The following is a 15,633-nucleotide window of genomic DNA, read 5'->3' as shown; positions in this document are numbered from 1 at the left end:
CACGCCCCCTTTTAGAAATGATTACGATGCTTTGCACCCCCCTCCCAATTTTGAACAGATGTTACACTAAAAGCAATTCTGTTTTATCTATTGATCACGTAGGCTACATGTCAGTAAGATACCGAACTTGAAATTGCTTCTCAGCAACTAGATTTTTAATGCAATGTTTAACTCCAGAAATGCGCAAAGTAGTTTAAGTCTTCAACTCTCAGCCTGCTCTTGGTCTTAACAGCAACTGCTACAGAAAATTAAGCTTCAAGTGGATCAGAGCAGGGAGACCAGGAAGAATTGTTACAATTTTCAGTAAATCTAAGATTTCTCTTTCAATATTTGCCCAAAGTTGCTGAAAATTTTATGTAATCTTACCACATGACCAGTTGTTATAATTACAACTTCAAAATTTAAAAAAGTTATATTTAAAGGAAAATATTTACATTCATATATCAATGAGTCAGTTGTAACAAATCACCGCAGTATAGGGGCGACTTGTTACACATAGGCTATGTGGTGAAATGTTACAATTTTAATTACGCTGTTCTATTAACTAATCTTCTTATTAAAATACCTAAAACTGATGGAACACTTAGATACAAAGTATGAACTTATTATATTTTTGAACTTATTGAACATCCAAATTTATATAAAAAAGTCATGAACAAACAAATAACAACATCAATACATTGTTAACAGGATTGCAAACACATGATCTAATTTTTAGAGCTATTTTTAAGTTTGTAAAAACTGCCTCTGCTAAAGAAACAGAAGAGTAGTTGAATGAGTTTCGCTTTTAGCAGCATGATCGTTGCTTACTTCACAGTGTAGATTCAAACGATACTAATCAACTGATCCAACAAAACCTCACAGCAATAACGCCTAACAGCACAGAAACTGAACAGCCGGCAGCCTCAAGCTAAAACAAAGAACCATCTTAAAAAAAAACACTCACTGACTTCAACACCATTCGTCATAGCACATGACTAGGGAACTGTGTTCCGAAAGCTAGTGTAATTTGATATTGCCAAAAAGAACCCGCAGCATCAAGCTATAACAGATCGTTTGAATCTACACTGTGAAGTAAGAAACAGAAGAGGTTAGCAGCCACAGTAAATCGTAACCTCAAGTTGAGACGGAAGAAGAAGAGTAGCTCGAGCAAAACAATAACGAAATGTTCATTGAAAGAAGTCAACCTATGAATGAAACACTTTCAGATACAGATAAAACAGATAATATCTATTATTATTCTCAGTGGCGGCTCGTGGTATTTATAGCAGGGGGTGCTGCAACCGGAGGTAGCCTATACGTGAAAGAGCGAGCGCCAAAGGCGCGATGCCAAGGGGTCTAGGGACATGACCCCCATAAATTTTACCTTATTTTAGTGGTATTTCATGAATTCTGAGGCTATTTGAGCAATTAATTTCCTGATGTTCATCAAGTTTAAATAGGCTGTTTTAGCATGTGACCTTTGGCCTTAACTTATTATCGTAAGTTAACAATGAACCTAGGTTACATTTAATTTATAAAAAATCAACCAGGTTTGGTAACCACAAAAATTTATTGGTAGAGCTTTTCTTAAATTTAATTTAACAACACTAATGAAAACCTAGTCTAAGCTTTATCTTTTTGTGGAGAAAGCAAAGCACATTAGTCTAACCATGTAACAGCATCAGTCGCAGCCACCTAATATCGTGTTTGAAAACAACAGTATTTGCAACAGTAGCTAGCCTGACCACGTGACCAGCAACTGCAAAATTTGCAGTTCGAAATTGTGGGATTTGAAGCAACCTGAGCCAAAATATGACGTCACAATTTCTCTTTGTTCTTCTTTTATAAGATCGCAACTGCAGGGCTTGCAGTTCAGAGCTGCCAAATACAAAACTTAAAAAATCATCATATTTTTTAAAACCCAGAAATTATGAAACTTCTAGTCGGTAGGATCTATAGAGAACACGAGAAAAAACGTGAAATTAATAAAAAAAATAAAATACTGAAATGTGCAGGGGGTGCTGCAGTTTTGCAGTTTCTATGGACGAGCCGCCACTGATATTTATTCTCATAACGATGTGGCTGATGGTCTCTTTCTTCAGAAATTGCTGACAATCTGTTTGTAGCCTACTTGACAAAGATTAAGGAAGCCTAATAGTAATATTGTAGTTGTAGAAGCTTCTAGGACCTAGGTCTACGTTAAATATAATAACCTGAGCTATTTCTTGATATGATTTCACAAAAACTTAGAGTTTACAGTCTTTTATTCATGAAAGCAAATTTAAAAAAGTTTTTTAACAAATTGAAACAGATGGTTCATTACCAACAAGTGTGAAAATAACACAAGTAAAACAAATTGCAAGATTTAAAACGAATTTACACCAGTATTATTATATTTATAGCAATCATTTTGTATAAACTAATGTATTTATCACAATGACATAGTAGCGGAGAATTTCCTACAAGCAAGAATGATTTTGAATTGGTGACAAATGAAATGACTTACTACCCAACACGAGATACCACATGTGAGACTGCGAGGTCATGAGACGTCACTCAACGTAGCCTAATTATGACCATGGGCCTTGTTGGTTTGCCATTCTTAAGGAATGGCTGTCCAGTTCAAGTTTAAACTTAAAATTTTCATGGATGTCAATTCATTTTGGCAATCACAGGCTACCACAAAACAGAGACGGATTAACAAAGCAAATCAGCTCGTGAATTTAGAAAAAAGCGTTCTAAGCTTGATCAAACCAGTGTATTTTAAAGAACATAACAACACCCACTTCTTATAGCGGACACTGGTCCACTGCCCAGCCCCTAGTCTGGATGCCAATTGAAAAATTTTTGGATTTTTGTGGGCTTATTAACCCCAACCATAAAGTCAGTTTTAGACCACAATATTCATAGAGACTTTGATAACAAATTGTCCTACTATATTGTTTTTTACGCTATTCTAGAATAGTTACAAAAAGAAACTTTGTTGGTAAACAGTGTTGTCATTTTGCGCGAATGTATTAAATATATCTCGCATTGTATTGAATTTTAGCGTTTCAGCAACAATAAATTAGCAACTGCAAATTAGCATTTTGTTCACTTTGGAAAACTAACACGACTCAACTTATTTGTTTCATTTAATGTTTCTGCAAGACCAAGAGAAAATTATCCCAGTGAGAAATTGAAGTTTTGCCAGCGAGCTAATTGGCCAGGGAGAAGGCTGCTTTAAAAAAAATGCCAGCAGAGCCAACCGCAATTTGCGAAATCTCACTACCTAAAAGGTAAACCCCTTGGTTTGCTTAAAAACAGTGTAGTATGATAAAACGTGATGCAGCCTTTATTTCTAGACTCCTGGGCATTCACTTTGTCAATCGGCCTCTACGCAATATTACTGCATAAACAAAAACACATTTTGTCTTCACGGAGACGGAAAATACTCGAAAACTACGATGACAATCTTGACAGAAGATCTAGCCTATAGATTGTAGTTGTGCTCTTCAACAGGGGAACGTGTGGTGGGGTTCCGTAAGTTTAAAGGGTTCCGCAAAGGTGCTTCATTTTTTGTAGAAATTTATTTCTTGCTTCAATATATTGATGAATCTTTCTGGATTTTTTAGATCACCATGCCCCATTCACACTCCAAGCACGGCTCCAATTAAAGTACCGTAGGTAAAAACTTTAACATGGTCATGGATTTATCAAAGAAAGAAGTAAACGGTAAGAAAAAAACTTGTGGTTAGCGAGAGAATAAAAACACCACTTGCATACTAGCTTCTCTTTTTATTCTCTCGTTTTCGTAAGCCATATTAGTTTTTCCCCTACCTCTCCTGTTTTTTCTTTCTGACCATGTTAAAATTTTTATCGTCCAAGTAGGCCAGTTAGTTAAACAAGAGGGTGAGTGCAGTCAATAGCCAAAAAAGAAACATTGATATTTGTTGCGTCACTTGTTCATTGTTATGCTGTTAACAAGAACGTCATTGTTTTAATCTCATTTTTTTTTTGTTATTGGGGTTTCCGTGACAAACGCGAAAGCAAATTAGTGGTTCTGCGATGACAAAAAGGTTGAAGAGCTTTATTGCAGACTACATAATATGAGCCAGTAGTCAAATTGCATAAAGGTGTGAAGTAAGGAATAGGCCAATAAATTTACTGCTTCACACACTGCAAGATTTTAGATGGAGTTTAATTTTAATTATTTTTGAATCGCGTTTTGGCCATGAAGACACACAATACTGAAACATAGCTACTTATTGCACAGATTAAAAAACAAGCTGGCAGTAATACAAAGATATCAACAACAACAGCAAGATGAGTCATTATGTTTTTAATGAGTTTCAAATATCATAGCCTTCATAAAAGGCTAAAAGGCTTTTCTATCTTGACAAATTGATGATATTTATTTTATTGTTTGCTGCAACGCAGGCATGTTGGTAGTAAATATAAGATGAAATATCAGATTCTTCAAAACATCAGTGAGCTATCCACCCTTCCGGCAGTGTTGGTCTAAACATGCAAAACAATGTAAAGCAATATGAAATGAATTTCCAGCTAATATCTGTTATCGCCAGCTCGAAAAAGCAATATTTATTTTGTTAAAGTTATAGTTGTTTGTTTTTCCGTTTTCATGTGCGAAGCAGGCTACTAAAATAGCAGCATTGAAATGCTGCAGCAGCAAATTTATATTTGGGCTATGTGCTGGCCTTACGTAAACAAGTCAAGGTGAATCAATTAAAACAACGATTTTGTTTTAGCCTTCATAACTTTTGAAATTTTACTGCTACTAGAGTATGTAGTCTTATAGCTGTCCAAACCTATTGTAGCCCAAAACGTTTGAAGCCGTGGGCTCACCGTTTCGCGGATGTTTCATTGTTCGGTGGTGGAGGTAGATTCTCTGAATGCTCTAAATAAAAAAAAATACATTAACGAAATCAACTTCCCCTATCATTACTAGACTACTTTAGAAAGTTGAAGACGTTTCAAGTTTATGGACGAACGTCTCGAATTTAAATGACTTCTACAGCCGCTTGATTTAACTGCAACTGAAAAGCACCATTGCCAATTGCTTGTTTTGTTTAAGGTCTAATGGACGTTAATTAATTGCTGTAAGTAACAAATTTTTTCACCTTTTCTGTGTTCACCATAATATCGACCTGAACCTCTCTGAGATGCTTGTCCGTTGTAACTGTCCCTGTGTTGGTGAAAGAACTGTTCATCTCTGTAATATCGTGGCCTTACTTCCATTTCTGCAGAATAGTGTGAGTTGACAGGAATATTGCTGAAATGTTACAAAGTCAAGTTAACAAGTTTTTATAATAAAATAGCACTTTTGTTATAGGTTTCTTCTCTTTACTACGGCTTCAAATTAATGTTGTAGTCTATAGGAGTGTTATTCCTGATTACTGATGCTCTTCCAGCAATGGATAGCTAAGGGAGGACAGGGGTGCTTTTTTGGGCACAGTATCTCGAAGCGCTAAATTAATTAATTTTAAATTTTAAAATCTTTAAATCATCATCGTTTCGTTCTCAAATTTTTTATCACGGAACACAAGTGTGCCGTGGTCCTTGGAAATCTTAGCTACACCATTGTTTTTTTTGTTGTTTTTTTTTCAAAAGAAAAGTTTTTTCATTGCTGCGGCCTACTTTTTAAAATCTTATAGGCTATCACATGTAGCCTACTGTACGTTCAACAGATTATTACTGGGATTTTCAAAGTTCTTCACGTAAAACACCGACTATAAAACCGGTTCAAGTTTGTATTCTAGCAAGCAAGTCTTTAAGCTACGCTTTGTTTTCGTTCTTTACTTTCTTACTTTTTTTTTGAAGAATGAACAAATATCCGAATCGGAATCCACAAAAACTCCAAAACGCATAAGGCAAAGCTGGCCACACTTAGAACGTTCATGTACCGCAGAAAAACCGTTTTTTCCTGCAAAGCAAAAAGTTTGCATGTAAACTGTACGCATGAAGTAATGAACCACGCGAAAAAAACTTTTGAATGCTTCAAGTTTTTTGCAGTCTAAAACCGACTGTTAATTTAACCAACAAGCTTACAGTGATGTTACAGTACGTTACGAGCCATGTTTGTGTGGGCATGAACATTTCAAAACACAAACTCGCATATCTTCAACATTTCCTGTATGTGAACTACTCCAGCACTTAATTTTGCATGGTATGTAACAACTGAATCAACTTACTGTACACCTTGAGTGCTGTTTCAAACAGATTATAACTTGGTATATTTAGTTGTTTACGCGACATAAAATGTCCTTATACTGTAATCATACAAGGTGCTCACATTTGAGAAAAGCCTGTCGAATGGCTGCAAACCTCTGATGAACTATGTTCAAATTCTTACGACAGGACTTAATATTTATTTAAATTTCAACTGAGACAGCCGTGTTAAGCATGCAGGCTGGTAAAGTTGCGAATTAAATTGAAAATGCTTCGGACAGATCGTTTGTAGTTTCAGATATAATTAACTGCCTTTCGGTCAATGTTCGGTCAAATGATGATAACCTTAGTTTTGACCAATATTTATTCTAACCATGGTGGCCTTGTTTATTTTGTAAGTTTCATGCAAATGTGTGGATTCGTAAAAGGCCACGATCAACCGAAAATGGATGACGCCATTTTCAAGTTTCACCCTTGTTTGGTTTCATCAGTGGTTCATATCTAAGTTGTCTTGAGCGCAAATCGATGCTCATGGACTTGATTATTATTGATAAATTTTATTTTCATGTAGCAACGAACATGTATACTAGGCTACTTGTCATCGACGAATTCACTTACAAATGCTCTCGAAGTCCAGCAAGGCGCAACACTATTTGGAAAAGCAACATTTGCGGCGCATGCAAGTGCGACTGAAGACCCTGGCTCTATCCTGCAGGGATAAAGTTCTGGGAATGTGCCCCATATAAAGTTCAGTCCACTTTCTGTATCTTCACATTCAAAGTTATGATCTTCGACCAGGCTGTCTAAAAGTCCTCTAGTACCGTGGCACACGTAATCCTTAAAAACAAAAATTAAAGTTTCAATGGTAGAAGGAAAGAAAATTGTTTTTTTTTACCATCACAGTATTCGCATTAACAAAACAAAACCAAGAAAACTAATTAGGCTATGTTTGCTTTAAACAGACCTACTGTCAGGGCCGGATTTAGCAGTAGGCAGAGTAGGCAGTTGCCTAGGGCGGCAAATTATTGGGGGCGGCAAGATATACGAATATATTACATTGATAATACTGTAGCCTACGTGAATGCAATAATTCACAACAGATATATAGGCATTAATAAATATGTTATCACATCAAACACATTTATAAACAGTGCGGCAAGTCATGTATGGCAAGTCGCCCCTAGAGTACTTCACGCTTGATTGATTTTCAACAATATGTGCTGCTTCTTTTATTTTATTTATCTGTCTCGCTTAGTATGGAGGACTAGGCTTTGTCTGTGCAACTTTTATTAATCTTTGTTCGGTTTGTTTCACTGTTAGTAAATTTAAAGGAGCCTAGAAAAAATGTTTTTAGTCAATGTTAGGTTGATGGAAAAGTTGCAGGCTATTTTGTGTACTTGCCTTGATGCTTAAAGTATGTAAACAATGAATGATCTCACATTTTTGAGGATTAACTCATCTTTACTTGTTTCTACAGACTTTGAAGAAATTATTGATTTGTTTGCAAGAGAAAAAGCCCGCCGGAAGCGATTTTAAACAATTAGTTCATTCATTGATGTATTCAAATAAACAGTGCAAATAACTTTTTTGTAAGGAATTGAAAATATAAATCGTAGCGCACCATCGAAAAATTTTTTTTGTGGGCGGCACTTTTCGTATCTGCCTAGGGCAGCGCTTAGGCTAAATCCGGCCCTGCCTACTGTAGTTAGCCTATGCATTGCTGCCAAGTTTCTTGACGATATGAGTTAATACTTTTTCATAAATAGATAAAACTATATTACCGTGGATACTATGTTGCCTAACTAAGATATAAAAATATTTTAGAAAATGTCTTACTGTAATTGCGAAAACTTGTTAGAATAGTTGTTACTATTTGCAAAATGCCATTACTAAAATCTTCAATATGTCTCCAGCAGTAAAGTTATTAGACAAAGGTTTTTAGAGGGAGAGGTAAGAACCACCTTTCAGAACAGTATAAGAAGTAGCAAAAAATCCGATGACCAAGAAAGGCTAGATATTATTGTTAAACAAGTGCCTATCTGAGAAGAGCTTTTGCCATACCTCCATGCATAGATACGTTTACGTTTCTGTTTCTGTTTGTTTCTGAAATTTAAGGTTTTCCAGTTCATCTAGTCGAGCATTGTATCTAGCCTAACCAAAATCTGTGGGCCTACTTTGATAGTGTAGGTTAGTAGGTTCGACATACCGGGTAGTTGTATTCCACATAAGTGAAATAAAGGAAAAGGCCCTCAACCACCAAGCGAATTACCACCGATATAAAGTAAGCCACTTCGATCGTTCGGTTAACGAAAATCTAAACAAAAACAAGATGCATTGCAAGTCCGAGTAGTCCAGTTTTTTTACTGAGCTGTCGGTGAAATGTTATGAGCAGGTTAATTCATGTTGATTTTCAATTTAAAGACTCTTTATTTCGAATTAAATTACAGCACAAAAAGTAATTTTAAAAAATCAACATAACAGGCCCATAGACACTCATCAAAGGCTTACAGTTTTGAGTTTTCCGTCAGCATATACACTTTTTTGCTTAGGTTTTCCGACCATCGCTTTGCGTTGACGAGTTTTCTTTTCCTCGTAATGTTGATGACGTTCACTCTGATAAACAAAAATAAATTGATTATGCTTTTGTAAAGGGGCATTTAGTCTACCAAGCCATCATAAGCTCAGCTTATTTAATTTTACAAATATTTATGTAACTGTAGCCCAGACAACTGCTTTATCTGGTATATATTTTTGCTTGATGTGGTCAGCTCCATACCCGTTCTGATGACGATATGTGCCAGATAAAGTAGTTGTCTGGGAGACCTATTACATTAGATAAAAATTGAGAAAGCTTTTGTGAAGTACTTACATCGTAGTCTGTCTTTGTTTTTGCTTCATCTGCTTTGATTTTCTCCAATTGACCAGACAAATACAAGGCAAGAAAATGGAATAAAATAATGGGAGTGAACAGGAAAAGCAGCTAAAATAAACGACATTATTTTACTTGTCTAAGCTAGACTAAGCAGAAGATTTGCATTAAGCGAACGGAAAAGCAAGAAAACCAATCTTCATACGGCTATACTTTCAAGCATGCCACGTGGACGTCTCTATTATAGTAGCATCATCAAAAGCTTTGATGTGTTTTATAATGATGAAAACGTAATAATGTTAATAACATCCTTATGCAGTAGCGTTGACCGGGCGTCCAGTGGGTATTTTGGACCCGGCCGGGAATGATTTTAAGGGCACTGAACCTTTTCAAGGGACACGGGAACCTGAAATCATCCCTTATTCATTGAATATATTGCGTTTTTCTTAGTCGTGTCTTGATTTATGGGCCCGAGGATCGCATTTGTCTCAAATTATCCTCTCTACGGCCCTGTTCGTAAGCCATGCTTATTGCTTATCCTCCAAGCGCTGATCACAGCAGTACGCGAGAATGAAATTTACTTCAGATAAAAGCTTTGCAATTACAAGTAGCCTATTTTGATTTGCAGAAATTAGACGCCGGAGTCGGTATAATAGAATGACTAGATGAATGGTATACGACAGTACAGTATATTAAGTGGTCTTTAATTGCTTCTACTGCAAAGTATCGTACTGAAAATGAAAGAAAATGAAAAGGAAAGCAACCGAAAAACCGGCTTTTCATTCTGAGTGGAATGATTTGTAGTAGGCTATGTACAGTATATAAGAATAGAATATTTATAAATACGACAAAAATAGATTATAATAATTCTGTACTTCATAGCGTTTTTGTGAGGCTACACTAAACTGTCTCCTTTGTGAAGCATCTTGAAGGGCTAATAGCAACCCATCTCAGTGATGGATAAGGCATCATATAACTTTACACATTATTATTATGCATCACTTAGCCAAGTTTTACATCACTAGGAGTAGGGCAACGCTTACCTGAAATCCCCAAAATCGCAAATGAGATATTCTTGTAAACTGATTGTAGCAGGCATTTTGACAACCTGCCCCTGACGCAACGCTGCATTTGAAGTTTGACTGTTCATCTCCATACACTAATGACCAAAAATAGTTGTTTTAATTACAAGCTCGTTTCTTTCTGATTAACAACGTACAACAATAGGTCAGAGCTGTAAGCAGAGAATTATTATCGAGGTTGTTCTAACTACACCAGATAGTAGAGATGACGCACGTCTCTGTTAACAGGCTATAGCAACTGCAAAATCGCAGTGCAGGCTTATATGGGGCCTGACTATAATAACGACAAACAATTTCGCGCATCACGTGCTTACGAAACAATTTTTTGACTGCTGATTTTAACAGCCTTTAAAAAAATGCTATTTAGTTATGTTTTACTTCTTAAATTTGACTTCATTCAAAATTAAAACAAAATAAAATCACATACATTTCTAACTTTTCAGAGCAATAACACAAACATGTGAGCTAAGTAGGCTACTGTAGTCTATGAGATAATTGAAAGAATGGCAGCACTGTTTTTGTGCACGCCACTACAATAAATTATGTAGTAATTACCTGAGCTCCCCAACCCCAGAACGACGATAAGACGGAACACAAATACAACGACGTACCATATTTTTCCAAAGAATGTGCTGTAATGTACCACCTAAACGAAATAATAACATATGTAAACTTATATTGCATATTGCACTATAGCCTATGCCTTCCCTATGCCATTCAGCTACGCAGTTTGAAATAGGCCTGGTGATTTTTTTCCTGAAAACCTTTCCTCTCCCAAACAAATAATACTTTTTGACACTAATACAACTATTTGTTGCTGCTTTTTTCTGTGATATAGATAGATAGAACCAAGCAACCACGTGGCATTTAACATAATACTTTAAAGTGAACATAAACTATAAACTACCAATGTTTTCGGCCATACACATGTTGACCCTTTTCAAGTAACGAAAAACAACTGATTTTACATCTACATTGAAAATACTTGAAAAGGGTCAACATGTGCATGGGCGTCCGCAGGTTTTCGGTTAGGGGGGGTCAAGGTGGGTTCACTCTGCCCTTTTCGGCCGGATGAAAAATTGTTTTGAAATTTTGACCATTACACCAGTGGCATAGCCAGAAAAAAAAATTGGGGGGGGTGGCAAACATTTAATGAATTGAAGAGAACGACAAAGTGTTTGATTTAAGACATCACCACCTGATGTGCAGTGGCGTATCCTGGTGGGTGAAGCAAGGGAAGCAATAAAGGTAGTGGGGGGTTAGAGCGTGCCGAAGGCACGCATATTCTAGGGGGTCCGGGGGCATGGTCCCCCGGAAAATTTTTGCAAAATTACACTAAAATAATGGATTATAGCGCTTTCTGGAAACACTTTCAGGGTAATTTAATATTTGTATGAAATTTATTAGAAGATAAACAGTTATTAACTTATTAAAGGTAGCTGCTACACAGGAACGGGCAAAAACTCCGGCTAAAATTAGAGATCGCAAAAAATACACATAAACACAACAGAGTAAGCGACTCTGAAATTGCTTCCACAGATTATTTAAAAAAAGAGTAAATCGCGTAAACTTTGCGCGATTTACAATTTGCAAAATTTATTGGTGTCTTTCTGTGTGTCTAAAACAAGCCCTGGGGGGTGTTAATAGCCAGATGTCTTGGAAAACGATATAAATTTCTACAAATTATATTATATTTTCAACAAAGGGTTCAATTTCGGAATCCAAACTTTGAAAATTTGGGGAGGGGGGCATGGCCCCTTTCGCCCCTCTCTCCCTGGCTATGCCTATGCATTTCACCATCCAGACAATTTATCAATTTTATCAGTGTTTACATTTCTACGCATTTTTATCAAAATTGGCCAGAGATTCATCCAAAAAGTCATCGAAAAATTCAGCAAAGACCCACGTCGATTTCACTTTTTATTCAAGAACTGGTTAACTAAACTGGTGGATGATTGTTCTTTTCTGTATGATTCAATGTTACGAACAGCTTCATTGAATTCACGAAATACGAGATGATTTTATCTGAACCTGTGAATATCCTTTTTCAGATTTATGTGAGATAAAGCCAATTCCCGCACTAGTAATGTGGTTCTGAGAGTACAGGAGCTAAAGTTGTCGAATTTTGAGATTACGGGTAGCTCGTAGGTATCTTCGTAAATTAATAGAGAAAGTGGGATACTCCCGAAGAAGGGTGATATCACAATCGGAGAGCTTGACCAGCCAGTCATCATTCGTATCACCTTCATCCCTCCCACCCCTTTCAGAAAATTGCCTATTTTTGCATGTTCTCGCTTTTTCATTTTTCATCCAACAATTTTCCAGGGGGGGTCAGCTGACCCCATTTGCCCCTATGTGCGGACGCCCATGAACATGTGTATGGCCGAAAACGTTCTTAGTTTATAGTTTATGTTCACTTTAATGTATTATGTTAATTGCCGTGTGGTTGCTTGGTTTTATTTGTTTATGGTTGAAGAAAATTGTATTTCTGTGGTAATTAAAGAATTTATTTCCTTAAGATTACTTTTATCCAACTGAAGCTCTTTGCGTGGTGGTTTCTTTGCATTACCATGTGCATCGCAATAGCATATTGTTGGTACGGTATTGTATTATTTCATGTCGAATGCTAACAAGCCACAAACCAACAAAAACTGCATTGGCACAATCTAGTACAAAGAGAGAAAAACTAAGAAGCTTGAAAACTTTTTGTACAAGAGGCAGTCAATTCTCGGAACCAAGTATAACAAAGAAAAAAAAAGGATTACGAACTTTTGTCACAGACGATTTTGTTGCCTCCATCGCAACCAAATCTTTTTAACTGTGGTAGGCTACCAATTGCCAAAGCAAGTAAGTCATAATTTTTAAACGATCAAGCTATTAGCTGATGCAAGGGATTTTGAATAAGATATTTTTGCAGCCGAAATGAAACGAAACAAAATTTTACACAAGAAATATAATTCGACGCAAAATTTAAAAAAAACTAGGTTTTTGTCGAAAACGAAACGAATTTTCGTGAAAACAAAACAGATCAATTATTATCATAACCTATTTGATGCAGTTTACTTACTATACTTTTAAAAAGTAACTCTGACGTTATTTATGAAGGCTTTTAATTAATTGCTTAGTCTTTTTGTGACGCGTAACTTTTGGAAATTAAACTAATACGGACACCAACATTTAAACATTTTTTTTTTGAAATGTGATTGATGTCACGTATCGTGACGTCACAGTTTCCTGTGATGTTTATTCTGGCAACTGAATCAAAATGCTTCTAGAACAGGGGCGTTAAATCTTGTTTATTCGAAGACCAAATTTTAAATCTAGACTTAGTAGGCCTATATTTTTATTTTTAATTGAGTTTAGACTGAGCTGTAGAAATTTTTATTAGCCTGGAGTTTTATGTCAAACTCATTCAACACAGCATTCTTCATCATGATGATGACTTGCAAAGTAACTTTGATTACTAAAAACAAGCCCTAAATTGTTGTTGGTTGGCCCATTTTTTTCATCTTTTTTTTTTTATCAGCTATAGCATTCTTGCTTACAAACAGTACAGCAACGATGTCATGGCCAGGGTAAATGTTTGAGAGTAAGAGTTTCGTGTAGGCTACACCATGGCCACCTGGAGATGGTGTAGCCATCTTTAGTTAGCCATGGCTACACTTATCAATGTAAACTAATTAGATAAAGGCTTGTCAGTTTTTGGTGATATAAAACTATGTAAAACTGATTTATCACAATTTAATGGTGAAAGCATAAGCCACACAATAATTGTAGCTCAAAGGGCACAGTGTGGACGCCCCTGAGCTAAAACATTTTACTGAGAAGCTTTTAAAAACGTGATTTGATATCTATAACTTGTTCGTCTAAAACAGTGCGAATTTTGCAATGTTTCATTTTAGATGCAAAGAACGCTTTTGTGACTATTTTCATGAATTGGCCCAGAAAGTTAGTTGTTAATCTTTGTTGCGTTTCTTCTAATTAGAATCGTCTATCTTGGGTAACTTTTATGCAAATAGTTCAACCCTTCATCCAACAACAATGTTGGTGCGCGTTTGCACCCTTGAAAACTCGCAACGGCATCATTTCTTGCCACCAGCCATAATAGGTCAACATAAAATTACAGCCTTAAGTATGTCTGAGAGATGATCAACTTTTGTCTGAGCAATTAAATTTTCAATTTTTTTTTAAAGAATTTAATTAAAACTTGTCTTTATTATTGATGGGATGGCGCAACGGATAAGGTTTTCGCTTTCCAATTATACGATCCTGATTTGACATTTTCTTTAACCCCTTAGGCCTTAGCGCCAAACTATAAAAATCAGGTTTATAGACAAGAGTAGGCTTCAGTCAAACCAACAACAATTAGCTGTGCATTATGTTGCATGTGTGCAATATTGAAGGCCAACTGGAACATTTTTCTTTATCTTATTTTCTTGACAAATATTTGTCCAATTACCCCAAAGTCCACATATGCTCCCCCAATAAGAGTTTAAGGGTAAGTTTTGTTTTAGATTGTTGCTGAAGATCAGTACGGTACATCGACATGACGTAGTTGCTAAGCAATGGGTAATCCAAAGAAAAAGACTTTCCAAGCCCGTTACTTTATACTTTCGTCAATGCTGAAGATTGAGTACAATAAAACTTTATTTTATTTCCCAGGGTACAGTAACTGAGTATGGGACAACCACTTTAAGTGCTGCGTATAACATGAACATAAAAAATGCTAATCTTTAAAACATAACACAAGCACAATAGCACATGTAAACTTACCTGAGTTCCAATTGTGTTAAACCAACCCCACTGCCACATTGCTATAGCTTGTTGTGTCCACAATGAAAGAGAATAAAAAAGTACTCAAAAACAATTTACCAAGTATCAAAAGATTCTCTGAGTTTGCATGTAATGTTCTGTTCTTTCAAAAACATTGAATTAATTTTCGGAACATATTATTTTTTTAGTTAAAAATTTGATTTCAAGAAATGTAGGTTGTTAGCCTACCTTGCAAATGTAATTTCGCAAACTCCCTAAAAATCAGAAACATTTTTCTTGATTTTTATGGTTTTAGTCTGCGTTAACTCTTTCGTTTTAGTAAATTTTCATAATAGCTTTGATTTATTTCATCTAAAATTTGTTTTAGTTATATTAAATCTTAAACCTTCTTTTTACTTTCCTTTTTTATTCAGAAAACTTAATTTTTATGACGACCGCCGATGTTTTGCTCAACTATTTTTTTTCGGTCGCTGGCTGCTCAGGCAGCGCTTCAATCTGATGCAACCACTGTCTTCAGATTTTCGTTATCATTATGGCTCAGAGACGTTTCATCATATTTTCGTACGTCATAGAGCAATTTCTTTCCACTGACCAGTAGTCACGCAAACTTTCTTCTACTTCCGGCAACGTTAAGCATGTTTCTGCCAAAAGTTACTACAGCCAATCTATCATAATGCCACTTGAACATGCTAATTATTACCAAAAAGTACTGCGGAGTTTTCTGTATGCATGTTCAAAGAATTGGTTGGTATTTTTCTT

General features: G+C 35.9%; 1 protein-coding gene across 1 annotated transcript; it reads right to left on the bottom strand.

The window, feature by feature from the left end:
• Positions 1–2,234: 2,234 nt before the first annotated feature.
• LOC145767300 (gap junction beta-2 protein-like) lies at positions 2,235–15,002 on the bottom strand. The gene is made up of 11 exons (XM_082579093.1): positions 14,875–15,002; positions 10,657–10,747; positions 10,063–10,178; positions 9,020–9,130; positions 8,659–8,763; positions 8,357–8,464; positions 6,769–6,987; positions 5,790–5,905; positions 5,103–5,254; positions 4,828–4,879; positions 2,235–4,482 (listed from the first exon to the last, which is right to left on the bottom strand). The coding sequence occupies exons 1-11, from the start codon at positions 14,911–14,913 to the stop codon at positions 4,449–4,451; spliced, it is 1,143 nt and encodes a 380-aa protein (XP_082435219.1). The 5' UTR covers positions 14,914–15,002; the 3' UTR covers positions 2,235–4,448.
• Positions 15,003–15,633: the final 631 nt, after the last annotated feature.

This window comes from Aplidium turbinatum, chromosome 3 (assembly GCF_918807975.1).
Source record: "Aplidium turbinatum chromosome 3, kaAplTurb1.1, whole genome shotgun sequence".
Taxonomy (NCBI): domain Eukaryota; kingdom Metazoa; phylum Chordata; class Ascidiacea; order Aplousobranchia; family Polyclinidae; genus Aplidium; species Aplidium turbinatum.
This window is presented reverse-complemented; position numbering and strand designations above follow the sequence as displayed.

Bases quoted from the DNA above. Each gene is read 5' to 3' on its own strand.
- LOC145767300 (XM_082579093.1), bottom strand. From the start codon at position 14,913: ATGTGGCAGTGGGGTTGGTTTAACACAATTGGAACTCAG. The intron at 9,131-10,062 runs GTAAGCGTTGCC...CGTTTATTTTAG, and splicing joins TGCGATTTTGGGGATTTCAG to CTGCTTTTCCTGTTCACTCC. The intron at 4,483-4,827 runs GTGAGCCCACGG...TTGCATGTTTAG, and splicing joins AATGAAACATCCGCGAAACG to ACCAACACTGCCGGAAGGGT.